The sequence below is a fragment of the Podarcis bocagei genome, assembly GCF_964188305.1.
Source record: "Podarcis bocagei genome assembly, chromosome: 1".
NCBI lineage: Eukaryota > Metazoa > Chordata > Lepidosauria > Squamata > Lacertidae > Podarcis > Podarcis bocagei.
The window spans coordinates 32,652,491-32,680,328 of NC_138125.1; the positions used below are offsets into that span (position 1 = coordinate 32,652,491).

Consider the following 27,838-nt stretch of genomic DNA (forward strand, 5'->3'; position numbering starts at 1 on the left):
GGGGGGCAGGACGAGTGAGAGTGTGTGTTGTAGCTGGAGTGCGCTGTGGCAGAGCAGGCACGGAACCGACACTGACCGTTAGTCCCATGACCAGCGCGGCTAGTTCCTGACTCGCCTCAGTCGCCTCCCATGAGCGCCGCTTCCCCTTCAGAGAGGAGGCAAGAGAAGGGAGGCATTATTCGGCGGTGGGGTTGGGGTTTCGAGGCGAAGAAGGAAGCAGCCGCCGCCGGCGGGAAGGGGGCGGCGCCCTTGGGAAATCTTCCGCTGCCCTGCAAGAGGGAGGGCGTCCCGGTTCCTTGAAGTAAAAGCGGGGTGTGGGGGGAGGGATAAGATATAAAGCGGGCGTGGTGGTCCGAGTCCCGCGAGGGCATCGGGCCCGGTGGTGGGTTTCGCCCTAGTTTCAATTTGGGGCTAAGAAGTAAGTTTGGCCCTCAAACCCCGTTCTTCAGATTGCGCCGGGCCAAATACTCGGGTTGCCGAAAGCCCTGAAATAATTCGGCACCATCTCGTTTTTCCTCTCCCCCTAACCTTCCAGAATATTCTGTTCCCCGCCTTTCCCCCTGACGGGACTCAGGTTTACCTCTGGTGCTTGTCTGCTAGAGGGGAGAAAGGGTAATATTGTGGCCACTTGGCATAGTCAGCGGCTGCCTGGCACATAGTTATTGCCCTCAAATTTTTGTATGCAGAGTTTCCCTCCTTCCTATTCCTTTCCCACTTTGAATTTATCCTGAAGGACAAGTTAGGAAGGAAATCAAAGAGACATGCTCCTTATACTGCTTTCACACGGGAGTCTCAGTTAACCGATTCTAGGAACCATCCCGGCTTCAAGGGTTTCCTGGCTGCCCTGTTGTAGCTAGTTTTGCTTTGTTTCTGTTCTTCCACACTGAAATGTTTGTTCTACATTGATCTGCAGGATGGTGTTCTGTCCTGAATATGCTGCTCTTCCTGAAAGATCCGAGTTGTGAAAGTGTTTATCTTCTTGCTCCCTTTTCTTTTGGAATTTTGTTTGTTGTTTTTTTGATTTTGGTTCCAGTTCTGTCACTATTGCTCTGTATATTAATGCAGTAATAGTCTGTAGAATTCTGAGTTTGTATAGGAGATCTGTACTTTCATGCCTTTTATAAGTGTGAAATGAAATAGTAAATGTTTTAAATTCCCAGTAGGGAATTTAAGCACATCCTATTGATGAATTTCAAACCATTGTAAATACAGTGTAGCTGATTTCACAGCTGTTGTTAAAAAAAATGATACAGTGATCTTCCAGCTGACCTTTGAATTAGCATTTTGTGGAAACATGCATACAGAAAGTCTGGAGTTACGTGGGTCTTTGGATTCTTTCCAATTAATTGCTGATTAATTTCTAATCTGATTATTTCAGTAGCTTCTGTTATAGTAGAACAGTTTGGGACTTGCTGGTCAACGGAGGAAAAAAATTGTTTGCAGGTGTGATGCACTGTAATTACTGATTAGCTGATCCATATTAAGCGCAAGCCCTTTTGAAGTTATCAACTCATATAATAATGATGTTAGGTGGGTCGCCTTGCCCTGCTTTCAAAGTGGGCCCATAGAGGTGGGGAGGTAATGGGCTAGTCAGATCCCCATCTGTCTGCCAGAGGTAGGTAATACATTTAGAGAAAAACAGTTTTCCTGATGTGAGATAAAGGCACACTGGTAAATTGCTACTCTTATCTGAATGGGTGCTTTTATAATACAAGCTTATACATAATTGTTCACTTAGTCACAAATCACATATGCGTGTTTCACCATGTACGTGCATTGCAAATAGCACACATCCAGTGAAATAGGAGTGTGTAGTAAATGCATTACATGTGACAAAATGCATAGGGAGTTTCTGCACTTCTACATGGAAGTGACTTCTGTGTAGTGAACACTGATATAAGCAAAACTTCCCTCAATTGCTTGCATAATTGCTAGCTATAAACATATGTGTAAGCTGAGAATGCAACTTTTAAAAGGACAGCTCTTTAAGACGTTAAGCGTTATCAGGAGCCTTAAGATTGAAGGGAGTACTGTGTCTGGTAGATGATGTGTCTTGGTAACTATGGATATATGGGCTGTTTCACCTTTATCTATTTTTGAAGCATTTAGCTTTAATGATTTGTGTAACACTTATTTATTCTGGCCTACAAGTGAGTTTTGTGCTACATGAACCAAAATAAAGCTCTCCTTTGTCTACCTTATTTGATTTGAAATAGGATTTAGGGAGGAAGATGAACTCATGGATAGTGGAAACAGTATGACTTGTTAATGGAATATTGGTTTGGAATATTTCATGTTCATTTTAAAAATAATCCTTATTTACATTTAGCATCTGTAACAGTTTTTTATAGCATGCAAGAAGAAAAAATGCTAGTCATGTTTATTTTTAAAAATTGTTCTTATTAAAGATCTTCTTGGGTTACAAAAGTACATGCAGTTTCTCTGCTTTCAGTTCATAGAGTTCTTTCTACAGAGCATTCATATTTGATGTGAGACACTAATGTTATAGGCAGTATAAAGTTGGGGGAAAAGAGGTGGGGAGGGAGAGAAGAGGGGTAGTGAACTTTCTTCTCCCCCCCCATTGATTATTATTTATTTTTATACACATTTTCCAGTTACCCAATTGCCCCCTCCCCCTGCACCCAACGCATAAAATTTGGAGATTTCCAGTGTTGTGCTAATATTCAGTAAATAACAGTGCCCATGTTACCATGCCCATGCGTCATCCCCATCAGCATCCTCCATAACTGGTCCACCACTGCATTTCTTTGATCTTTTTAAAATAATAATAATAATAATAATAATAATAATAATAATAATAATAATAATAATAATTTTTTATTTATACCCCGCCCTCCCCAGCCAAGGCCGGGCTCAGAGCAGCTTACAAGCAATAATAAAAACAAGATGAGTGATTACAACTTAAAAACAAAAATAAAATACAACATTAAAATAATGGAACATTAAAATATTAAAATGGAGCCTCATTGCAGGAGAAGGAAAAGAAAAAAGAAAAAGGGGGCGGAGGGAATCAAATTGGCTCCAATCCAAAGGCCAGGCGGAACAACTCTGTCTTACAGGCCCTGCGGAAAGAGATCAGATCCTGCAGGGCCCTGGTCTCATGAGACAGAGCGTTCCACCAAGTTGGGGCCAGTGCTGAAAAGGCCCTGGCTCTGGTTGAAGCCAATCTAACTTCCTTAGGGCCTGGGACCACTAGGGTGTTGTTATTTATGGACCTTGAGGCTCTCCGTGGGGCATACCAGGTGAGGCGGTCCCGTAGGTACGAGGGTCCTAGGCCGTGAAGGGCTTTAAAGGTCAAAAGCAGCACCTTAAATCTGACCCTGTACTCCACCGGGAGCCAGTGCAGCTTGAAAAGCACTGGATGAATATGCTCCCATGGCAGAGACCCTGTGAGGAGCCTCGCTGCAGCATTCTGTACCCGCTGGAGTTTCTGGGACAGCTTCAAGGGCAGCCCAAAAATAAATTAAAATAAATTTTTATTGGTTTTACATACAATTAAACATTTTTATCCAAATTTCAACAAATTGTCTTTTTGAACTTCCTTCAACGTCTCTGAGAATCATCCATATTTATATCTTTAATTACACATTCCCTTCTTTCGTATTGCCATTAAACTTCCCTTCCCCCACTATTTCATATTAACAATACTTCTCTAATTTTTACAGTGCCTCTTGAAATCCCACTAGTGTTGTGTTCACATCACATGAGGGGTAGTGAACTTTCATTCTTTATAGTATATGTGCTGTAAGACTTTTGTGTCAGCGTCACGTGGGTACATTTTATTGCTAGTAAGGTTTATAAAAGGTGGAATTTGGTGGGGCAGTGTAACCTGGCAACATGACAGAGACCTGTTTTTTTTTTTTTTTTGTACTGATGTAGGCAGCACTTACCTGAGAGTAAATCCCATTGTGGCTTGCTTTTGAATAGATACGCATAGGATTGCATTGTTAATTGCATTCTGGATTATAAATTTACATGTGATGGGAATGCAGGTTTGTGCTAGCTGAGCCTGCTAAGTTCAAACATTGCTGCTTGCTTGTGGTCTGTGTGCAAATTATTTCAATGTGACAGAACATTTCCCCTCAGATTATTCTGTAACACTGCACATGGGGAATAAAAAGTTGCTATAGTTTGATGTGGAAGGGGAGTGGGTACCACTGCAGGATTCTAAATATAGAAATCATGATAGCAGTTTACAGGAAAAAACGTCCCAAGTGGATAGCTCAGTTGGTAGAGCATGAGACTCTTAATACGAGGGTCATGGGTTTGAGCCCTACATTGGGTGAAAGCTTCCTGCATTATGTGGGGGTTGGAATAGATAGATGATCCTCATGGCCTCTTCCAACTCTACAATTCTATGATTTTATAAGTTTAAATAGTCATATTAGAATGATGGGCTTCAGCTCTAATAGTATTTCAGAATCCATATTTATTTGTGCAAGCTGAGGCAGAATATAATTTGGACATTGTTTTCTGAATTTTTGATGTTTTCCGTTAGCTCTGAAAGCAAGTGTGTTGATTAACAGTGCAGTATCCAGAGGAGAAGGGACGCGAGTGGTGCTGTGGGTTAAACCACAGAGCCTAGGACTTGCCGATCAGAAGGTCAGCGGTTTGAATCCCTGCGACGGGGTGAGTTCCTGTTGCTCTGTCCCAGCTCCTGCCAACCTAGCAGTTTGAAAGCACGTCAAAGTGCAAGTAGATAAATAGGTACCGCTCCGGCAGGAAGGTAAATGGCGTTTCCGTGTGCTGCTCTGGTTCACTAGAAGCAGCTTAGTCATGTTGGCCACATGACCCGGAAGCTGTACGCCGGCTCCCTCGGCCAATAAAGCAAGATGAGCGCCGCAACCCCAGAGTCGGTCACGACTGGACCTAACGGTCAGGGGTCCCTTTACCTTTATCCAGAGGAGAAGATGGTACCCCGCTACCCTTAGCACTGCACAGAAAGACATGGGTATTCTTTAGGTTGAGCTATCCGATAAAAACACTAACTAAAAAGTGACTTCTGCAATCATTACCACTGCAATACTATCCCTCCCTGTACTTTGAATGGCCTAGTACTTCTTTAACTATTCTAAACAACAGTCTTTGCATGCAAATGATTTTCCTAGAGTCTAGTATGGAGTAGGGTGTCAGGGAAGAGTCTTTCAAAGTATTTGGATTTACAAATGTGTTTTATCATTCATGTTATCTTGGGATCAAGGCAAGATCAGAAGGTTATAGAGGATCTGTAAAATTGCCCACTGTTTTGAAGAAAGGATATCTAAAGCAAATGCCTTCTGAATGATTTATTCATTCCTCTGGTCATTACCTACTTGTTCTAAGCAGTCTGATGATCCAGATTAGCTCACCAGTCTAATAATTAATGTCATTGTATCCTGGGAACGGGCTAAATAAGTAAAGCAGCTTGCACCTCTGTGCCCTAAGTGTGTTTGATGGCTGCTCCCGTTGATGCGCTGCATAGGAGAACGTGTCAGCTCTTTTTGCTCTCTCTTGTCTGTCTAGCTGGCATCTTGCCTGTCATTTCATATAAAACAAATGAATCAGAGTTAAATTTACTGAGACTGCCTTTTAGGCAAGGAGAATTCTGAAATAGTGCACCTAAGAACAGTGACAAAGTGCTGAGTTATCACTAACCTCCAAAGATTAGAAAGGATATTGCCAAGTTTCAGGTCAAAATTTATCCAGAAAATATCTGTCATTTGATCTTGCATGGAGGATGCTAATGGAAGGGCATCTCAGAATGACGGTTTCGTCTCTTGCAGTAGTTACATTTATCACTTCAATGGAGAGAATTCTAAGCCCATATTTTAGTGTTACGGGATTTCTTTGGAAAGAAAAATGCACACATAACCTTTAATAAGGTTCAGTAATGGAGAATTTTGATTGAATTTCCAAGCAGCTCAATAGAGAGCTTGTTTTTGAAGATGGACTTGAAGAAGATACCAGTTTCTTTGCCGTTGGGGATAACCCTGCCATGGAAATACTTGTTTAGGCTATTCTTAAGTTCTCAATTTCTGTTTTTTTTTTTTATAAAATTTTTATTGGGTTTTCCGCTTTTATAAAGACAATACAAACACAACAATAACACAAGACACAAACATGTATAAATTCAGCAGATCCTCTTCTCATAACCTTGTTCCCTGACTTCCCCCCACCCCCCCCCTCGTGCATCCCAATTCCCAAGATTATATCAGCAAGTTGGTATTTCTCCTCTTAACCATCTTATTCATTTTGTTGCCTCTTTTCTAATAAAAAAAAAATTTGATTTTCCTAAGTTGGACTTAAGTTCTCTTCCATCGATTTTTCATTTTTTCTTGAATAAAAGTCATATTAACCAAACATGAAAGTCTTAAGAGTTTTTAAGAATCTCCTCTTCCCTCCCTCCCATCCCCGGTTTTTGTCCCTTCCCAATAAAAATCCAAAGTCAAGATTCTCAGCCTGGGTTCCTCACGTCCGAGGCTTTCAAGTCCCTTTCAGTCCCTCTCCGCCGGTCTCGTTGGTAGTCCTTTATGTCAGTCGTCGAGTCTGGAAAAAGATCTTTCACCATCAATACATATTCTCTTCCCACAAGGAGATTTGAAAGCAACTGCTGGAGTATTTCCACAAAGCCTGTATCCTCAAAGTCAAAGTCCAAACGGAGGCCCCAATCATATTTCTTTATTTTAAGTTCCTGTACATATTGTCCCAGAACCTCCTCCTTCTTCTTCTGCATCTTTCGCAGACTTGTGGTAGATGTGTTCCCAGAGTCTCCTTGCTTGTGTTCCACAGATGTCAGCTTTTGATTGTTGCTTCCCAAGGTTACTTTCTCTTTTTCTTGTTTAGTCTCTTCCACCTCTGTAGACATTGTTTCCCATTCAGCTGTGGATTCTTTCTCATTCAGGTCCTCAATACAAACAGCAGAGTTGCCTGTTCCCAAGGTCATAATGTTAAGTTGTTTATTCATGGCTAAGCTCTGCTCTTGTAAGGTTCCCACCAATTGAAACATCCTTTCGATTTCCACTAGTAACTTTCCATCCACAGCCATTGTATCCATTGTAGTTTCACAGAATTCCCCCTAGAGGGAATCTGGTTACTTATTAGTCTTTTCTCCAACAGTCCTTTAGCTTGTTATTGTTACTTTGTTTCCAACAATTTTAACTCAATTATAACTCGTCTTAATCCAGAGGGATCTTAAATAGTGATTTTTCCGCTTTAAACTGCCCGTTTGACAGCTTTGACAGCTGTCAAACTCCGCAGCTCTTACACAGGCACAAAGGCAGGACGTTCCCGAGCCCGGGAGGGGGGGTTGTTCAAAACATAAAGAGGGTCTCCAAAACTCCACTCTCCAGCACAAAATTTCCTTTAACTAAATCTTGAAAGTTAGTGTCCTTTTTAACTCACCCCACCAAGGGTAGGCTCTCCAGCTTAGCTCTTATGTCGTTGCTTAGATCGTCTGCAGGGGGGGGGGTGCGGACTTCCTTTTAGCACACCCCCCGGTCGTCTCCAATTCAGGGAAGAATTTTTAAAGTCCCAATCCGTCTTACTCACGGGTAATTCTTTCAGTCCAAATTTTCAAGGAAGTAAGTCAGCGCTCTTCAGCCATGGCACACGGCTTCGCTCCGCTGGGGTAGCGGTTTACTCTCAGCACCACGCCACTCTCCGTATCCTCTCCGTAGCCTTTAAAAAGGCTCTTCGTGAATCGGGGAGGGCGCTTAAGGTGCCCGCCGAGTCACCAGGTCCTCAGGCATCCGCGCCTGAGGTTTTTAAGGGTCCCCGCGTCGCCGTCGCGGTAGGACCCGTCCCCAGCGGAGCCGATTCCCTCCGGAGCTCGGAGGGAATCCGCCATTAGCTGTCCGCGCCAACCCGGAAGTCATAAGTTCTCAATTTCTGGAAGGTTTGGAATCATTACTATGAATTGACAATAATATAATCCACATCATATGAAGAAATTTTTTTTAGTTAGACAAGGGTTACCCAAGCAAGACTTTGATCTTTAGCAGGCAGTCCCTAGACTTGATGAAAGATATTGGAGAAGAGGCAACTGCTTCATCTGGTACTCCTCAATACTGAAATGAAATTTTTTTCACAGCCTGGATTAGAATGTAGATGCTAACTAAATTTCCTGTCCCCCACTGTAAAACATACAAGTAGAGGGGGTTTCTTGTAAGTAAGGAGGATCTTTACTCAGGCAAATAATGATGCAGTTTCTGCAGTAAACATGAAACGTAAGGAGTAACAGTTCAGGAGTCAGAGCAGGGCAATAAGTTAATAACTGAATGGAAGCAATGAAGGTGTCTCCACATCTTGCTCATCTGGCCTCCCCTGTTCAGCTAGGAAAAGAAGGAATGCTTGGGCAAGTGGGTTTTCCTCAGATATGTTAAAAGGAGGAAACTTGAGACATTTGTTAAAAACCAGTGAAGGTATTGGATACAATTTCCTATCACAGCAATTTGGAAATGTGTAACAAACAAAAGACTACTAAAGCTACAGACCTCTTGGAGTTGGGGGAAATCACCAATACTTAACCATGTAAGATTAGAGTAGTAGTTGCTTGATAGTTTAAATGTTTTGCAGGCATTGGTAGTGGTGTATTTTCCCCTTTCCCATTTATAGGTGTGTTTTTTTAAATTCCCCTTTATAGTTCTCACTAAAGAATAATTGGATGACGGTCAGTGTTTTGGACGAAACTGAGCATGGCATTTCTGAAAACAATTACTGTATTTTTCGCTCTATAACACGCACCCGACCATAACACGCACGTAGTTTTTAGAGGAGGAAAATCCGTAGGCATGCCACCCGTAGGCATTCCCTCCATAACACGCACAGACATTTCCCCTTACTTTCTAGGAGGAAAAAAGTGAGTGTTATGGTGCAAAAAATACGGTATTTTTGAGGCCCTCCTTTTGCTTCATTCTCAGTAAGAAGACACACTGTTGTCATTGCTAATGGATATAATTGCTGCTGAGTGCCCCCAGGTCCTCCCCTCCCCTGCACTTTGTTGTTGCTGCTTTGCTTTCCAGTGTTGCCACACAGGACTACCACAATCTGATTTTGTGAATGCTGTGCATACGACACATCTGTCCTCTTACTTTGTCCCCTCTCCAATCCAATATATGTTCAGCTGCATTCTTGTGAAACATTATGGTACACGTACATTTTATATATATAAAAGATTTCTACATGCACATCATCTTGGGCAAAGCTGCTCTAAGTTTCAGTACATAAAATCTGGTGTGTATATATAAAGCTCTAGTGCTGTTGAAGTTATATGATGTGGTCTATTTGCTGATGTCATGCTTGGATTTTGGCTCAGTCAGTTTAAAACTGAAGTGGTGCTATTGAACTGTTTTCTTGTCCAGATTAAAAAAAAATGATGCATGTATTGATTATGTATTTATGTTTCACTTCAGGTGATCTCCTAGCAAGTTTTTTGAGGGCTGCATAGTGTCACGATGCAGAGTGCCACTACTTGGGATAGTTGCCTAATTGTCGTGTTTGACTCCCGAGCTGTGAACCTGTATTGCAAGTTCCAGGATTATTTGTCTCAATGATGACATTCCCTTCTGCTGTTTTTCCCCTGGTTTCTGTATGCTGAACAAAGTTCCTGATGAATGGACACTCCCCTATTGTCTTTCAGGGCATGGGAGCTGGTGTAAAGGTATGCCCTCTCTCTTCCCATCCAATCAGCGGAAAATGGTGGTGAACCTAGCTGTGTGGGCTGTGAACTGCAGCTTGATAGAACTGCCCATCAGAAAGGAATAAAGCTCAGTATAGACTTTCAGCATAGTTTATTCTCTACTTCTGTTAGAGCAACATATTTTATAGTATTGTCAGCTATTAGATGACTGCTGTCTTTTTAAGACTGGACTATTGGGAACCAATTGCTAATGAAAGAATTCTGCGTTTACAATAACACTAGTATGTAGCACAATATGGCCAAGAGCTGATGTGCCATAAAATTCAATATGCCAACCTACCTGGTACCCTTCCTGCAGGGCTGAGGTGGGTGACAACTGAGGAGACAACCTTTCTGGTGGTGGTGCGTGGTGATGACCCATTTATGGAATACTTGTCTCAGAGAGACTTGTCACAGGTTAAGACCTCTTTATTTGCCCAAAGCTTCTTAATAAAACATGATTCACTTCTAAGACAGTTTGCTGGGTTTTCTGTTGTTGTTTGCTGATTCTGCTTCTATACATTTATTCCTTCTTTCTGCTGCTCTGGCATTTCATTTTTATTGTTTAAATTATTCTAAAGTTAGTTAATATTGTGAGCTGCTTTGGAAACTTGTTCAAATTTAAAAGTAGGATATAAGAAAGTTCTCTAAATAAAACTGGCCATGTGTAAGAAATGGACTTACCTATGTTTCTTAGGGACCAAACACTTTATTGCGAGATTTGCAGTGAAAGGGATATTGAACTAAATCTGCTTTCTGTATTCCAGATGCAGCTGTGATCCTCGGCTGTGTCTCTCATTGAAGGGACCTGATGTTTTACGTTATTGGTAAGCAAATAAAGTATTTTTACAAAATCCAGAAGAAGCCTGTAACTTCTTTTAATTCATTCATGTGGACTTCATTGTCTGTTTTGCTAATACTGTGTTTGTTAACTTACATGCCATTTTCTCCTAGCATTATCATTGGTCCCGAATCTGCCTCAGTTTCTTTCCTTAGCTTTTGTTGTGGTGACAGCAGTCTTTGAGGCAGACATTTTAGTGCCTGAGGTAGAACATTAAAATGATACTTCCATGCCATGGGGGTAAAATATAATAAACTATGTGTAATTTACAATTTGTTGCCTCAGAATCAACTGTCAACGGTAGAGCTAGCCCTTCTGAGATCTCCAGGGTTAAATGTTGTAAACTCTCAACTAGAGCCTCCATGGTGATTGATTTTCAGTGCCTTCTTGGATTAATAACTACAGTGTATTTCCCCCTCTTTCTATAGGTGGGATCACAGTATCTGTGGTAGCTTTCTTTTTCACCATTAAGTTCCTCTTTGAACTTGCCGCACGTGTAGTCAGCTTCCTCCAGCATGAGGACCGGGAGCGCAGAGGAGAGCGGACAATTTATGACTACGTGCGAGGCAACTACTTGGACCCCCGCTCTTGCAAAGTCTTCTGGGACTGGAAGGACCCCTATGAGGTGGGCCACAGCATGGCCTTCCGAGTACATGTAAGTGAACATTTTCTATTTCCATGAAAACCTGAGGAGTGGCTCTAGGTTTTATTTCAAGACAAACCTCTTTAGAGATTATGGGACTGTTCCTTGGAGGTTTTGTGCCAGTTTTGTTACTTCGGCTGAACAGCTTAATGCTGGTGGTTATCAACAGCACAGACTAGGCAGTATATTGAGGCTATCTCCTACGTTTTTGCTTTTGCAGTGAGTTTGGGTGAGCTTCTGACTGCTAAGTTTAGGCAGGTCAAACCTAGTATCGCTCTTCTGGGTTTGTTTTTGTTGAATTTGCTTTGTATGCATATTTAAAATTTGGTGGGCACATGTCTTGAAGCATGATTGGGCATGATGATTTTTTTTGCAAGTGGTGCCAGCATTTATATCAGGGATGTTGTAAGCGGAGAGGGAATAAGCTATCAGTGATTACTAGTCATGTTGGCTGGTATAATACCTCTAGGATCAAAGGCAGCAAATCTGAATACCAGTTGCTGGGAACAACAAGACAAGGCTAGTGTGCTCATGTTCCACAGGTATCTGGTTAGCCACTCTGGGAAACAGGATGCCAGTTTAGTTAAGCCTCTGGTCTATTCCAGAAGGGCTCTTCTCGTGTTCTTCAATAATTACAGAACCGCTCATCACCTAATATTGGGCACTAATTGTGATATAGCATATTAAGATGCTGTTTTGCATTTATTTTTTAAATCCCCATGCAGTTATTCTATAAGAATGGCCAGCCCTTCCCTGCTCTTCGTCCTGTGGGCCTGCGAGTTCACATCTGCCATGTGGAGCTAGCAATGGATATTCCTGTGACCCAGGAAGTACTTCAGGAGCCCAGTTCCAATGTGGTGAAGGTGGCATTTACTGTGCGGAAGGCTGGGCGCTATGAAATCAGCATAAAACTTGGAGGCTTGAATGTGGCATATAGCCCATACTACAAAGTCTTTCAGCCAGGTAAGGCCTTTTGGGGCCAATAACAAACCAAGGCATAGAAAGGAGAGCATGTCTTGTAATACACCCCTTGTAATATTACATGCCAGTCTAAGTTGGGTGTTGTTCCTTATTTCAGGAATGGTGGTTCCTTCGAAAACCAAAATTGTTTGCCATTTCTCCACTTTGGTGCTGACATGTGGGCAGCCTCACACTCTGCAGATAGTTCCCAGAGATGAGTATAATAATCCTACCAGTAACTCGGTATCACTGATAGATGAGCACAACTACAGCCTCTCAATCCATGAGGTGAGTCCATCTCTGCTCTATCTTCTCTAAGACTGGAATACACTGATATAGTCTAACTTATATTCCTTTTGTCTAGCTTGGTCCCCAAGAAGAAGAACCTTCTGATGTTTTGTTTGAAAAGTCTGTGGTGTCTAATCGACAGACTTATCAAGTTTTCCTGAGACTCACCCTACTCCGTAGGGGATGTTTCCGTGCCTGCATCTCCTACCAAAGCCAGCCTATTAGCAATGGAGAGTTCGATATAATTGTTTTAAATGGTAAGTTTAGAAAAATACACTATTTTTATTTCCACTCTTTCCCATGATGCTGTTACCATTTATTGCATTTGTATCTTGCCTGTCATCCAGCAGTATCAGTCTGACATTTTAGCCTCATAACAAGTGAGGTTTGTATCTTGCAGAGAGTGAAAAGAGTATCGTGGAGCGAAATGTTTCTACCTCAGGGGTCAGTATCTATTTTGAGGCCTACCTTTACAATGCTAGTAGCTATGCCAATACCCAGTGGCAACTTCCACCCCTGCATTGGGGTTCCTCTCAGCGCCGACCTTCCACTGCTACTGAAGATGAGGATGAAGACTCTCCTTCTGACAGCCAGACCCCTGAGAAAGTGAAGAAGCCAAAAAAAGTGTATTGCTATGTTTCACCCAAGGTAAGACTAGCTCGTCTGTTCCCTAGTTGCACATGATTTATTGCTCTTATGTGTGGCTGTGTTATCAATTGGCTTCCAGGAACCATTTCCCTATGGTTGTTGGCCATTATTACTGTTGTGAGGGACTGTGTATTATGCTATGAAACAGCTGGTGTACTTTTCCAAACATATATTGGAGACAAAATTGTTCAGGACTTCTTGGATTATTGCTCTGCTAACCAGAGAACTGACCTGTGGCTACATTTTATGGTGGCTGCTGGGTTGTCAGCAAAAATGGAGTTGACCATTGTTCAAGTTCTTTCAGATTGGTTCATTTTTTTAAATATGTGACTCTCCACCAACACGGCTACCTATCTACTACTGACTCTCCATTGTTTTTGTTCTTTTACTTCAAAGCAATTCTCAGTAAAGGAGTTCTACTTGAAGATCATTCCTTGGCGCCTCTTTACCTTCAGAGTATGTCCTGGCACCAAGGTATGTTGGTAAAATTCCCCAGTGAATAATTGGATTTGTTTTGTGAAAGGTATATTCCGTTTGTCAGCCTAATCACATAAGATTGAAATCTTTCACTGTTAGGTTTTTAGATTTGCTTGGGAGCCTGCTGTGGTTTTCTATATTGCATCCTGCAATATAGCTTTCAGGTTCTTTTTTTCTTGTAATTTTCCTCCTCCCCTAATGAAGCATGTACTGAGGCTCATTCTGCAAGAATTGCAGTTTATATAACCTTCATCTCAGCTGTAGGCTTGCCAGCAGCTTTGCTATTAACTGGTTCTGAGCAGATAGAGGGGCAAGGAAATGTGCCCAGAGGGTAACCTTGCCACATCTGATCAATGTGCTGTGCTTTCTGGTAAATGATTCCCCGCCCTTTCCTGCATTTTTTTGCTGCTAGTTTTCTTACCACGGGCCTGACCCTGTGCACAAACTGCTGACGTTAGTGGTGGATGATGGGATCCAGCCTCCCGTAGAGCTGAGCTGCAAGGAGAGGAACATCTTGGCGGCAACTTTCATTCGCTCGCTGCATAAAAATATAGGTAAAAAGAGTCTGGGGCATAAAATTCTGTTGCATGGTAACTAATGCATCACAGCTTGCATAACACATACTAAAGAGGACAGCTGCCATTCTATGGTGTAGACTGCAAGCATTTTCATAATGGATTGCATCCTTTTTATGTTGTGGTGTGCTGCTTAGTTCAATGTTTGTTTATAAATGTTGTGTAGTTCAGTTTGATTTAGGATACAGTGGTGCCTCGCAAGACGAAATTAATTCGTTCCGCGAGTTTTTTCGTCTAGCGAATGTTTCGTCTTGCGAAGAAAGTGTCGGAAAAGTTTTGGAAAAGCTTCAAAAATCACCAAAGTCTTCAAAAAAGGATACCACACTGCGTTCTATGAGTTGCTCCTCGAAGTCAAGTCGCAACTGTATTAACGGTGTTAAGAAAAAGGAAACAAACTTGCAAGACGTTTCCCTCTTGCAAAGCAAGCCCATAGGGAAATTCGTCTTGCGAAGCAGCTCAAAAACCGCAAAACCCTTTCGTCTAGCGAGTTTTTCGTCTTGCGAGGCATTCGTCTTGCGGGGCACCACTGTATTGTAATTATTATAGAGCAATCACACATGTTTCCCCTGTTCTTGATAAATTTCAGTCTGTTGCTCTCTTCCTGATATCTCTTTAGAGGAGTTCACATAACTATCTATGTATGTGTTGAGGTTATGCATTCTCCCCCTCCTAACTTCTTTAGTGCTTCTAAACAAATATATTTATTTAACCTCTCCAGCTTGGTCTCAGAATAGGGAGGTTTAAACCCTGAGCCCATGTGTATGTGATAGAGCCAGCGTGTGTGCACAAATACAAATATGAGGAAATACTAGAGACAAGGAAATGTTAATGAATGCATTGTTTATGTTCTGTCTCCACAAAAGAGTTCTTACAATTTTTAAAAATTATGATATGTATCCCTTTGTTTCCTCAAATCCTTTGTACTGAATTTTTTTTACTCCTTTTGGGATGATAATCTGTCATATTTTATGACATTTCTGAAACAGATATGACCTTGTAAGGTGTTTTGAAGGAAACAGATATGACAATGGGCTTGTTGGTTTCAGGAGGCTCAGAGACCTTTCAGGACAAAGTAAACTTCTTCCAGAGGGAGCTGCGCCAGGTGCACATGAAGAGGCCCCATTCAAAAGTTACTCTAAAAGTCAGCCGCCACAACCTTCTGGAATCGGTGAGTGTGTCTGTGATACAGAAAGCTTGGAGTGTAGCGTAGTTTTAGAGAAGTTCTGTAGATCATTTCCTTCCTGTTCCATGTTCTTTCACCTTAAGCTGCAGAATGGACTAGAGTGATATGAATTCAGGGTGATAGTTTATTCACACATCTGATTTTACACCTTCCTCTAAAATATTTAATTGCCTATGACCAGAGAAGTCTGCATTAAACCAACTATTAGTCATTTTTAATGTAGCAAAGCCTCAATGAGAGGCGAGGCAGCCCAGGGCAGGGAGCACAGAAACCATCAGCTGCTGACAGAACCATCAGCAGCCTGAGAATGATGCTTGGGCAGCAGCTCCCTCATCTCTGCTGGAGCTGCTAAAGACCCGTATGCCGTGAGGGAACCCAGGCCAGGGAGCATGCATACCATCAACTCCCAGTTTGCTGAATGACACTTGTCCTTCTACATTTTATATACTGTATTAGTTTTAGTGTTTTAAAATTGTAAACCAGCTTGGGTGCCTTGGCAGAAAGGCGGTATATAAATCCAAGGAATAAATAAATAAGTTTGGGGAAGTGGGAGGCGGACATGAATCCTAGTCTCCTTGTTATGCAGGCTCTTACAACATACCGTATTTTTTTGCTCTATAAGACTCACTTTTTCCCTCCTAAAAAATAAGGGGAAATGTGTGTGCGTCTTATGGAGCGAATGCAGGCTGCGCAGCTATCCCAGAAGCCAGAACAGCAAGAGGGATTGCTGCTTTCACTGCATAGCGATCCCTCTTGCTGTTCTGGCTTCGGAGATTCAGAACCCCCCCCCCCTGTTTTCTTCCTCCAAAAACTAGGTGCGTCTTGTGGTCTGGTGCGTCTTATAGAGCGAAAAATACGGTAATTAGTTTTAGTGCGGCAGACAGATAAAATCAAGGGAATTAAACTTCCAAGGGTGGGGGAAACTAAAACATTTTAAGTGCAAGATGAAGATTATCGTGAGTGTGAACCAGAGGATGTGCTGTTACTGGTAAGCAGCAAATGGCTTTAAATCATTTGACTGTCTACTATATCAGAGCCAAGAGTTGCCATAGGGGTTTTTTTTTTTTAGTTTTCTGGTTTTGCTGTAGCTATAAATGGAACAGAGATTCTATGGCTTGACGTTTCTAGTCGTTTTAAATATTTTGTTCAAAGCAAGCTTAGTCTTGAGGGAGCAGTGCATTAAAGTGATAGTATGTGTCATGAGGGCAAGTCATGAAACACTTTTATTTGTGAGCACTTAGGAAATGAGGACGAGAGCTCTTCAAAGATTTATAATTGGAAAAAACCAGCCCTTTCAGTCCCTATAGCTCAGTAGTGTGGATCCTTTTCATGTCAAGAGCCACATTACCTCAGTGGGGAGTATTATTTATAACTCTTAAATTGTGCTTTATAGATCCAATAATCTCTTAGATCACAGCAGGTGGGGTCAACACCCAAAGTGGGCAAAACCTTCCTTTTCTTTGTGTCATTCCCCCCATTCAGTTTTTCTCCCACCCTCCTCTTCCTCTTCTCCTTATTTCTCCTCTTTTCCTCAAACAACCTCTTGCACTGTCCTTGCACAAAATACTACATATGAAAGGCAATCAGGATTAGTTAATATGGAAATGCTGCAGTCTGTTGTGGGTTGAACAAACTGCTCTGTTCTTCCGCTAGCAACCCTCTGGTCATGGAAAGAAGCTTTTCTCTCTCCCTCCCCAGTATAAAAATGTAACAGACTAAAAGTTTGCAAATGGAAAGGAACATGGATTGGTGCCTGAAACTAGTGGTTTCCTGCAGTTCCCATAGGTCATTGTCTGGGAGAGGTTGTAGATCTCTTTCTCAAGCTCTGGGAGGAGGACCTTTCATTGCCTACAGACAGCCACCCAATCTTAAACAATCAAACAACTCCTCACCCACCATAATACAACAACCAGACTTAACACGGACACTGGTACCAAAGCCTGTAATAAACCCAGATGCCAACTTTGCTGCCACATACTTCTGGACAACACCATTGCTGGCCCCAACAAATTCAAACATACCATCTCAGGACTATTTAATTGCTCCTCTTCTAACATTGTGTATGCCATCAAATGCCAACAGTGCCCTTCAGTTCTCTATATTGGATAAACAGGCCAAACCCTATGCCAAAGGATAAATGGACATAAATCTGACATCAGGAATCACAAGACAGAGAAACCAGTAGGAGAACACTTCAATCTCTCAGGACATTCTATACAATTTCTCCAAGTAGCTGTCTTATTACAAAAGAATTTCGGAAATAGACTGGAAAGCGAAGTTAAAACCATGGAGAGACCTGGTCTGAATAGAGACATTGGATTCTTATCTCATTATTTTTAGCCATCTCACCTCTTGCTTTTTCCTGTAAAACCAATTGCAGTCGTTAACAGTCGTCAACAGGTTTACCACACCTATCAGCCAACCACCCATTCCCACCATTCTTCTGAGTAATACCCCTCCCCACCCTCTCACTATAGATAAGGGTCTGGTGACTTCTGTTTCAGTGTATCTGAAGAAGCGTGCATGCACATGAAAGCTCATACCAATAACAAACTTACCGTATTTTTTGCTCTATAACACGCACCTGACCATAACACACACACAGTTTTTAGAGGAGGAAAACAAGAAAAAAAATTCTGAATGAAAAGGTGGATGTATCATTTTTGTGCTTCATGCTGTGGCCACAGACATGTGATTTGATGGTGAGTTTGGGGTAGCCCAATGCAAAAATCCTGAGGATCCATGTGGATCCGTGCTTTGTCACCACATTTTTGCACCACTGTGGCCCCAGGCCACAGTGGGTGCGTGATTTTTTGGTGCAGGCTGTAGCCGTGGACATGCTATGTTATCTGATGGTGAATTTGGGGTGACCCAATGCAAAGATCCTGAGGATCCATGTGGATCCGTGCTTTGTCACCACGTTTTAAATGGGGAGGGAAGGAAAAACACAGAAGGGACAAGGAGCACGAGAGGGGTGTGCGGAAAAGTAGCTGGCTAAGAATGCAGGGAAGGGGTTTAATGGGAGGGAGGAAAGGAAGGCAAAAGCCCCCCCCCCCCAGCCAGCCCTTTCTCTCTCTCTCTCTCTCTCTCTCTCTCTCTCTCACCTGCTCGCAGTGTGACTAGGAAAGAATTGGAAGGACGTGATTCTTTCCTTAACCCTCTGCTTGCCAGGAGGGCAGGGGATTCCCTGCTCCTTGTTGAGTTTGAGCAAACGCAAAACAGAAGCGGGTGGGCAGTAAGACCCTGAGGCAGAATGCAGAAGAGAACTGTAGACGAGAAGCTCTGGAGGGGGATGAGTATTAAATACTACTACAATTCTCCACTGAAGAGCAGTATCTACAGATGAGAGAGGCAGTAGAAATAAGTATTGGAGAATTGCCTGTTCCTGAAAATGTGATCTCATGTTAGCCTCTTGGTTGCAAACATCAGTTTATACTGCGTTTTGCTTATGTTCCTAGTCACTGAGGGCAACAAGGAATTTTTCTGTTTCTGACTGGAGCAAAAACTTTGAAGTGATTTTCCAGGATGAAGAAGGTGAGTTAACCTGTAATTGCATTATTGCTGCCAGAAAAAGAGTGTTTGGGTTTCTACTACTAGCAACCAATTTTTTCTGAAGTTTCCATAATACAGTGGTGCCTCGCAAGACGAAATTAATTTGTTCCGCAAGTTCTTTCTTCTTGCGAGTTTTTCGTCTTGCGAAGCACGGTTTCCCATAGGAATGCATTGAAAATCAATTAATGCGTTCCTAGGGAAACCGCTTGCCAGGCTGGCGGTGCGGAGAAGGGCTTTTCTCCGCACTGCAAGCCTTCAGGACAGGTACGGGAACAGAGGGGAAGGCGCGCAGCGCTTCTCCTCTGTTCCCGGGGCTTGCGTGGGAGGAGGGTTTTTCCTCCCCACCGCCAACATTCAGAACAGCATTCTGAATGTTGGCGGTGGGAAGGAAAACCCTCCTCCCACCCCAAGTCTTCAGGACAGCCATCCGATGCCGGGCTGCGGGAGGAGGCGTTCCCCCCCCCCGCCCGGCATTGGAGCTTCGTTCCGATGTCCGTTGGAGGGAGGAGACGTTCCCCCCCCCGCCGGACATCGGAGCTTCGTTCCGATGTCCGTTGGAGGGAGGAGACGTTCCCCCCCCGCCGGACATCGGAGCTTCGTTCCGATGTCCGTTGGAGGGAGGAGACGTTCCCCCCCCCCCGCCGGACATCGGAGCTTCGTTCCGATGTCCGTTGGAGGGAGGAGACGTTCCCCCCCCCGCCGGACATCGGAGCTTCCTTCCGATGTCCGTTGGAGGGAGGAGACGTCCCCCCCCCGCCGGACATCGGAGCTTCCTTCCGATGTCCGTTGGAGGGAGGAGACGTCCCCCCCCCGCCGGACATCGGAGCTTCGTTCCGATGTCCGTTGGAGGGAGGAGACGTTCCCCCCCCCGCCGGACATCGGAGCTTCGTTCCGATGTCCGTTGGAGGGAGGAGACGTTCCCCCCCCCCGCCGGACATCGGAGCTTCGTTCCGATGTCCGTTGGAGGGAGGAGACGTTCCCCCCCCCCCGCCGGACATCGGAGCTTCGTTCCGATGTCCGTTGGAGGGAGGAGACGTTCCCCCCCCCGCCGGACATCGGAGCTTCGTTCCGATGTCCGTTGGAGGGAGGAGACGTTCCCCCCCCCCGCCGGACATCGGAGCTTCGTTCCGATGTCCGTTGGAGGGAGGAGACGTTCCCCCCCCGCCGGACATCGGAGCTTCGTTCCGATGTCCGTTGGAGGGAGGAGACGTTCCCCCCGCCCGCCGGACATCGGAGCTTCGTTCCGATGTCCGTTGGAGGGAGGAGACGTTCCCCCCCCGCCGGACATCGGAGCTTCGTTCCGATGTCCGTTGGAGGGAGGAGACGTTCCCCCCCCCCGCCGGACATCGGAGCTTCGTTCCGATGTCCGGCGGCGGGAGGAGACGTCCCCCCCCCGCCGGACATCGGAGCTTCGTTCCGATGTCCGGCGGCGGGAGGAGGTCCGAGGACAGTGGGGAAGACGCGCTGCGCTTCCCCGCTGTCCCGGAGATTTCCCTATGGGCTGTCGTCTTGCGAAGCAAGCCCATAGGGAAATTCGTTTTGCGAAGCGCCTCCAAAACGGAAAACCCTTTCGTCTAGCGGGTTTTCCGTCTTGCGAGGCGTTCGTCTTGCGGGGTACCACTGTATCTCACAAGCATCTATAGATTTATTCTCCAATCACCTTCATACTGGCTATATAGTAAAGCTAAGTGAAAATGCTATTGCACTTAAGTTCTGCTTGCAGGCTGCCCATGGCCACTGTAAGAACAGGAAACTGAGCTAGATGGGTCTTTCGCCTGGTCTGGTTTTGTGAATCCCAATCCAGTTAATTTACATTACATCCTTTTATTATCTTGTCTGAATATAAGGTGCCTCGTGTGCTAGAAGGAACTAATGGGAGGAAAAAGTATATGGTTGTTACATTTATCCCACTTTGGGTAGAGAACCATGTTGCATATAAATAGTATAAAGTAGTACGGTACTCGCTCAAAAGTGAAGAGTTTTTTCTTGACAGGTGTGTTTTAGAAGGCATAGGATTACCTCAAGATCTAATTGGTCTCTGATTTGTTCTGTCTTGTAGCCTTGGACTGGGGAGGTCCTCGCAGAGAGTGGTTTGAATTGATCTGTAAAGCTTTATTTGACACTACCAATCAACTTTTTACCCGCTTCAGTGACAACAACCAAGCTCTGGTTGGTATTTTCCCGTCATTCATTGGTGGAAACAGGAAACATTGCAGCTGTTCATGTTTTCTGTAGAGAATTCACATTCTTTTTCAGACTTTTTCTAGTTTCTCCTGTAAGCAGAAAGAGAATTGGTTTGCCTCTTTCATGGGCAAACTTAAACAGGAAGATGAATTGTCATGAGTAGTACAGATAAATTCTATGGCAGGTATGAGAAGTGCAATCTGTAATTTGATTTCCTAAGTCATATTTTCTAAAATATAGAAAGAAACACTGTTTCTTTGCAAACTATATATGGCATACTCATGTACCGGCATGCCTGTTTCAGTGCTGTTGAGAATACACTCAGAAAAACAATATTTAAAGGATATGAAGATCTTTGACCACAGGGTACAACAAGAAGAGTACATGGGGCTTTTTCAGGTGTTAAATCTAATTCAAAGTTAGAGCTAATTCTAAGCTATAGTAACTGTGAGCTGCCTTGTTTGTAGGTACATCCCAACCCCAACCGGTCACCTTTTCTGCGGCTGAAAGTGTATGAATTTGCAGGGCGCTTGGTTGGAAAGTGCCTCTATGAGTCATCTTTGGGAGGGGCTTACAAGCAGCTGGTGAGAGCTCGTTTCACCCGGTCTTTTTTGGCTCAAATCATAGGATTGCGGATGCATTATAAGGTAAAATTGCGTGTGGGTTTTGTTCTGCTTTTGAGTATAAAGCAGAGACCGAGCACGATTCCACAGCACAAACTAAATTTGTTTTCTTTCCTTCTCCTTCTCTATCTCCTTTTTCCTCTTAGTATTTTGAGACAGATGACCCAGAGTTCTATAAATCTAAAGTTTGCTTCATCCTGAATAATGATGTCAGTGAGATGGAGCTAGTCTTTGCTGAGGAAAAATACAGCAGATCAGGACAACTTGAGAAGGTAAGAGCCATTGGTTAGGATGGTGCAATTTGAAATGCTTTTATCCGCAATGGGGAAAGGAGCAATGTCTCAATAGGAGGGGAAAGATGTGAAGGGTTCATCATTGTGTGGATTTATAGAGTAGATGGGACTTCACTCAAAAATTCTCACATCCCTTGTTTTCAGGAGGTTGAGCTGGTAACAGGTGGTGCTCAAATGCCAGTTACAAATGAGAATAAAATTTTCTACCTGAATCTGCTTGCACAGTACAGACTGGCGAATCAGGTTAGAGAGGAAGTGGAACACTTCTTGAAAGGTAATGTGTATGGTCTGCACTTTTTTTTTTATTAATGTTGTTCAAATTTGTGCTTTGTTGATGCCCTTGCCTGGCTGGCATGATTTTTATCTATTCTGCTCTCATCTTCTAGGTCTCAATGAACTGGTCCCTGAAAACCTCCTTGCTATTTTTGATGAAAATGAACTTGAGGTAAACTAAGATATGCTGTCTTTGATCCTGTTGCACCTTCCTCAGATGAATGTGAGATAGCTGGGGGGTAAGGAAGAGTGGGGAACCCCCATTCACAAGCATTCCCTGTACGGATGTAGTAACATAAATAATTTTAACCGTACCAATTTTTACGAGGCTTTCCATATAAACTAGATAAACTTTTACCCAGCACAAAATATATGTTCACTCAAAACTCTTAGTTTCTACTGGTTTGCTAGGCAATTTCAAGTGCCTTTCGAATCCAGTTGAATCTCTGTCCTTCCCTTCCTCTGCCTTGTAATAATAAAGAAACAATTCCCTCATTCTATGACCCCAACACTAAAAAGTCTCCTATTCAACCCTGCAGCTTAAACAACACTCTGGTGCTGTAGTTCAGATTGATTACTTCTCACTCTGTACCTTACCTACTATTCCCTACAGTATATACCACATCCGAGATATAATGTCATTAGACTTCTTTTTTTCCAGAAGTTTGCATACAGTGCTATAATAGTTAACAAGGGTAATTTGGACACATGTTTGAGTTACCAAGCCCCCAATGCTGCATTAGAGCAGAAAGTTTTAAAACCTGGAAGGAGTGATAGCTCTAGCTTTTAATCCTGAGCATCAAAAATACAAAGCTGACTGTGTTAATTGAATGGTACCTAGTTTAAAGGAAAAAAGACAACTGTACTCTGACTGAAACTTTATTTTCTTCCAGTTGCTGATGTGTGGTACTGGAGACATCAGTGTCTGTGATTTCAAAGCACATGCTGTAGTAGTGGGAGGTTCTTGGCATTTCCGAGAGAAGGTAAGAAAGATTAATTGCCTGCTCTACCAGACTGGATTGGTTGTACTTTGTGTAGGTCATGACTGAGACAGTGATATGTATGTCTTCATGAGGAAACACTACTTCGTTTTCCTTTGGCTGGCTTTTAGCACCTCATGAAAGCTCTTTATACGTGCATCTCAGTTAAGGGCAATGCTTCCTTTGGGCCAGACCTTTAAGTTACTTAGCAACAGCAAACATTTGTGCACTCCTGTAATTTTATTACAAGGTCCCAAAGAAACATCAAAAGTTGCACTGGAGCTTAAAGTGAAGTATCGCTTTGGGAGGTGTGATTATGGTAAAGGTAAAGGTAAAGGTAAAGGTACCCCTGCCCGTACGGGCCAGTCGTGTCCGACTGGGGTTGCGCGCTCATCTCGCTTAAGAGGCCAGGAGCCAGCGCTGTCTGGAGACACTTCCGGGTCACGTGGCCAGTGTGATGAAGCTGCTCTGGCGAGCCAGCACCAGTGCAGCACACGGAAACGCCGTTTACCTTCCCGCTATAAGGCGGTACCTATTTATCTACTTGCACTTAAGGGTGCTTTCGAACTGCTAGGTGGGCAGGAGCTGGGACCGAACAACGGGAACTCACCTCGCCGTGGGGATTTGAACCACCAACCATACGATCGGCAAGTCCTAGGCACTCAGGTTTTACCCACAGCGCCACCTGCGTGATTATGGTAGCATACATTAATTCATTTTCTGGCCTGTCCTCATAACTGGGTGGTTTGCAAGAAATTTATTAGGTCCCCCCCCCCTCCACTGTTCTTGCTTCCCATACCTCTTGCTGTGTCTTCCAGGTTATGCGGTGGTTTTGGACAGTGGTCTCCAGTTTCACACAAGAGGAACTGGCCAGGCTGTTGCAGTTCACCACTGGTTCTTCTCAGCTTCCTCCTGGAGGATTTGCTGCACTTTGCCCATCTTTCCAGATCATTGCAGCTCCGACGCACAGTACACTGCCAACAGCCCATACTTGGTGAGTACCTGTCACTGAGTCTTTCTGTCATCTGCAGCAAACTGATCATGAGCAGCCTTCCACTGATCTTGCCCATGTGTTTTTTGAGATAATTTTTAATGCCGTATAACTGCTCAGGGGGGTTACCCTTGCCTATGAAATGCTGAAAGCATTATGTGTACATGTCCCATGCTATGTACTAGTTTTGTTCTTTCTTTCAGTTTTAACCAGCTGTGCCTCCCCACTTACGATTCCTATGAAGAGGTGCACAAGATGCTGCAGCTGGCCATCAGCGAGGGCTGTGAGGGTTTTGGCATGCTCTGACTCCCACAGAAGGAGTCCATCTCACTTCCTTAATTCTTCAGGGCATTGCCCAGCCCCACTTCACTACTCCAGTCTCATGCCCAACCTAAGGGCAATGGAGAACGGAGCAGAGGCACCACGCAAACAGAAATGTCAATCTGCAATGTCACATGGAGGCCTCCCCATGTCTGAAGTACATTATTGGGAGCACATATTGCCCCTTCCCCTTTCCAGTATGGTACATGAAATGGAGTGGAGTTCTTCTCTCGAGGTGACATGGTACTTGCATTTCACAGGACGTTACTTGTCTGGTTTTCTGAAGGAAGAAAGCTCATAAGCAAGAGTTCCAATTTGTTACAGGAGGAGATTTGTAACTTACAATATTCCAGTTGCTTTGGGGATGAATGGACCACTATGGAGCTCTAAATCCCCAGATTATGGGAAGCCTTAATACTTTTCCATGCCTTTGCCCAAGTTTTCACACAAGTTAATCCCCTTTCCACTTGGATGTTACTGGAAGGCATAAAATCACCCCCACCTTGCTTTTTAATTTTCTTAGCCACTTTCCCCTGGATGCTGTCAGCACTTATTCTTGCAAAAGAGGGAAGGCAGCATTTATGTCACTGGATTACTAGTGCTGATATTGACAGTGACCTCGTTCTACCTCTATCAAGAGCTGGCAACAGGATATTATTTCTGCAGTGGCAGCAGCTTCTGTTGCCTTTGCCACGGAACTGGAAGAAACTTGTTTCTCCTCCCATCCCTTTTTCTGACCATGGTCATGAACTTTGGCAGGAGCTTGTTTTCCCTACCATCCAACTAATTTCCCTTCCTCATAGGATAGATAGATGAATGTATCTACCTGAGGTCTGATGCATATGCTAGCACTGACCTTTTGGGGTAGAGTGCGGTGGTGGTAGGCCAAGAGGCAGCTATGATTGTATGCATCAAACATACATTTGTATGCAGGTAGAGTGAGGTGATCAGTATTGGATTGGGCCCAGTAGCTCATTCCCTCTCCTATTCTACACAGACAGGCGTCTACCTCTCCCACATGACAGCCAGAGTATTCTCTAGCGTGCTTCGGGCAAAGAATTGTTAAATAAGGTATTGCTACCTGTGTCCTTCCCCCCGCCCCCGATAACCTGCTTTTTGTGTTCTGAGCATTCCATGACATTCGAAGTGGGGTGTGGTTAAACTGCGGGTGCTTATCCAGGCAGTAATGAAGTGGGTCTGCAAGGCAACACATTGCACTACCCACACTTCAGACTACATGAGGAAGCCAAGATGAGCTTTCATGTACAACTGACCTCTTAATTCTGAACACGTCCTTTTCACTGCTCCTATTTCCTTGGCAATGAAGGAGTGGGAATTCAGGGATCTCAGCTGGCAGTCTAGCCATTTTTTTGTCAGCAAAGCCAAAATCTGATTGGATTGTGAACTGAATATTTTGTTGGCACCGGAAGTGCATTTCTCCTGGTCAGGAGAGAGATGTTGGTGGCTGTTACTAAATGGGAAGAGCCTACAATATGACTGCTTGGATTGAGGGAGTCCCGTCCCCCCCAAGACTAGACTCTTAATTGGATGTCTCATAAGAACAAACTTAGGAAAAATACAATTTATAGTTGTGCCAGCATTTTTAGTTCAATCATTCTGCCATAGTTTGGGGCTATAGCATTGTTCAGATGACACATTTTGCTATTATTATTTTTAGATAGCTGTACTTTCCTTGCCCAACATAAACAGAATCATTTGCAGATCAGAGGGGGAAAGACAATTTGCAAACTTGCTTAAGTAGAAGTCCAAGCCATTGTTTTGCCAAAAATGTTAGAACTCTGAGTATTGGGACAACTCAGGAATCCCTTCCTTTTGGGGCATTTTTAGAGACCACCACTGTATTTTCCTTCATGGCAGGCATATTTCCCTTCCTTTAAGCAGTTGCTCTTTTTAAAAGCATGTACATGCCATCTTATTGCACTAAGGGCGGCTTCTGTAATCAGTGCAGTTAGGGCTCCTGAATGCCTTTTGACGCTACCCACTCCTCTCCCCAGGGACCAAAAGGAGGTTATGCTGTGCAGCTCAGCCAGTTGATGGTTGTAGGGTGCTGCTTGGTGCTGTTCCAGTCCTTTGTCTTGTTCCCTGGTCTACTGGAGGCTTTTCCAGCCATGGCTCGAGGTTGGTTCTGCTACATCTTCCTCAGGAATCCCCTCCTTTCTTCTTTAGAGCTCAGCTGTTTTTATACTGAGGACTGAGTGGCTGGATATTCAGCAGACATCCTCTGCTTGAAACCACTCACCTAATAAAATGTATTTGGCACTTCTTGCCTCTTTGCAGATGCGAAGGATTTTCTTTTTACACAAGCACAGTCAGAGCAGTGGTGGATGCTGCTAGTTCTTCGCTTAATAATGCACTTGTGTGTTTTCTCCTACTCTTGCCCCCATCATCAGCAGGTCCATTCTTCCCAACGCTTTATAATTTCAATTCACAGGCTCTGATTTTCCTAAATCTTACTTGTTCTTTCCTAACCTTGTGTGTTGCCCTGATTCCCGTGTGAAGACATGGTATGGGCTGTGCTCTAGCCATCTATACTGTGTGTATGCGTGTCTTCTGAGGAGGTTTGTTCCTTTTCATTGGCCCTAATTTGTTCCATCTAATGTTAAGTGCATTGGTTTCTAGGATAGCGGTTATGCTCATGGTACAGTCTCAAGTAGATCTTTTTCACCTGGAGCTGCTGTGGATACCAGAGGACTTGGCCTGCATCTGAGAACTTGTCTTGCATGTTTTAGAAACCAAGACCTATTACTTTAGTTTGGCCAAGGCCTGTTTCCAGATAGCCAGCTCCAAAAGGAATTAAGCAAGATTATGTAATCCTCTAATAGATTATTCTGTAAATAGTTTGTACAATAAATAAAATATTTAAAATTTGGTGTGCTTGTCATATATAATGAAAATTGCTCTTGTATTGTTTTCCATGCAAGGCTTCTCTGAATAGTTTCCTTCCCATTTCTTAAGACAATTTTATTACTGACATTTTGGCACCAACTCTGTTGTAGTGCAAACTATGGCTTCAAATTACAAAGTTTCAAAATAAATTACAAAGTTTCAAAATGAATGTAAGCAACAGTGGTGCTTGCATGTTTAAAGCCCACTCCCAAAATAATTTTGCTGAGGCACTTGCCAGAATTTGGGTAGGATTGAAGTGAAAAGCTGGCTTCACAAAATAAATTGGGATTATCCTAGCAATTGCCTGGACACAGCCATTTACATTCTATTATTGGACATGTATTTCAAACTAAAAAGGAGTGATTTTTGTGATCCTAACTCCACAGATCACTTCCCTCTATGCCTTGCAGTGGCGTAGCGTGG

General features: G+C 43.6%; 1 protein-coding gene across 1 annotated transcript; it reads left to right on the plus strand.

Moving 5' to 3' along the window:
* The first annotated feature begins 18 nt into the window (after positions 1-18).
* AREL1 (apoptosis resistant E3 ubiquitin protein ligase 1) lies at positions 19-27,397 on the plus strand. Its single transcript, XM_081170623.1, has 20 exons — positions 19-158; positions 9,411-9,658; positions 10,444-10,503; positions 10,946-11,172; positions 11,886-12,123; positions 12,239-12,408; positions 12,485-12,665; positions 12,809-13,056; positions 13,453-13,530; positions 13,946-14,087; positions 15,155-15,276; positions 18,750-18,825; positions 20,903-21,012; positions 21,495-21,674; positions 21,797-21,922; positions 22,088-22,217; positions 22,330-22,388; positions 23,110-23,199; positions 24,015-24,190; positions 24,391-27,397. Exons 3-20 carry the CDS (start codon positions 10,488-10,490, stop codon positions 24,491-24,493), a joined length of 2,472 nt encoding a protein of 823 aa, XP_081026749.1. The 5' UTR covers positions 19-158; positions 9,411-9,658; positions 10,444-10,487; the 3' UTR covers positions 24,494-27,397.
* Positions 27,398-27,838: the final 441 nt, after the last annotated feature.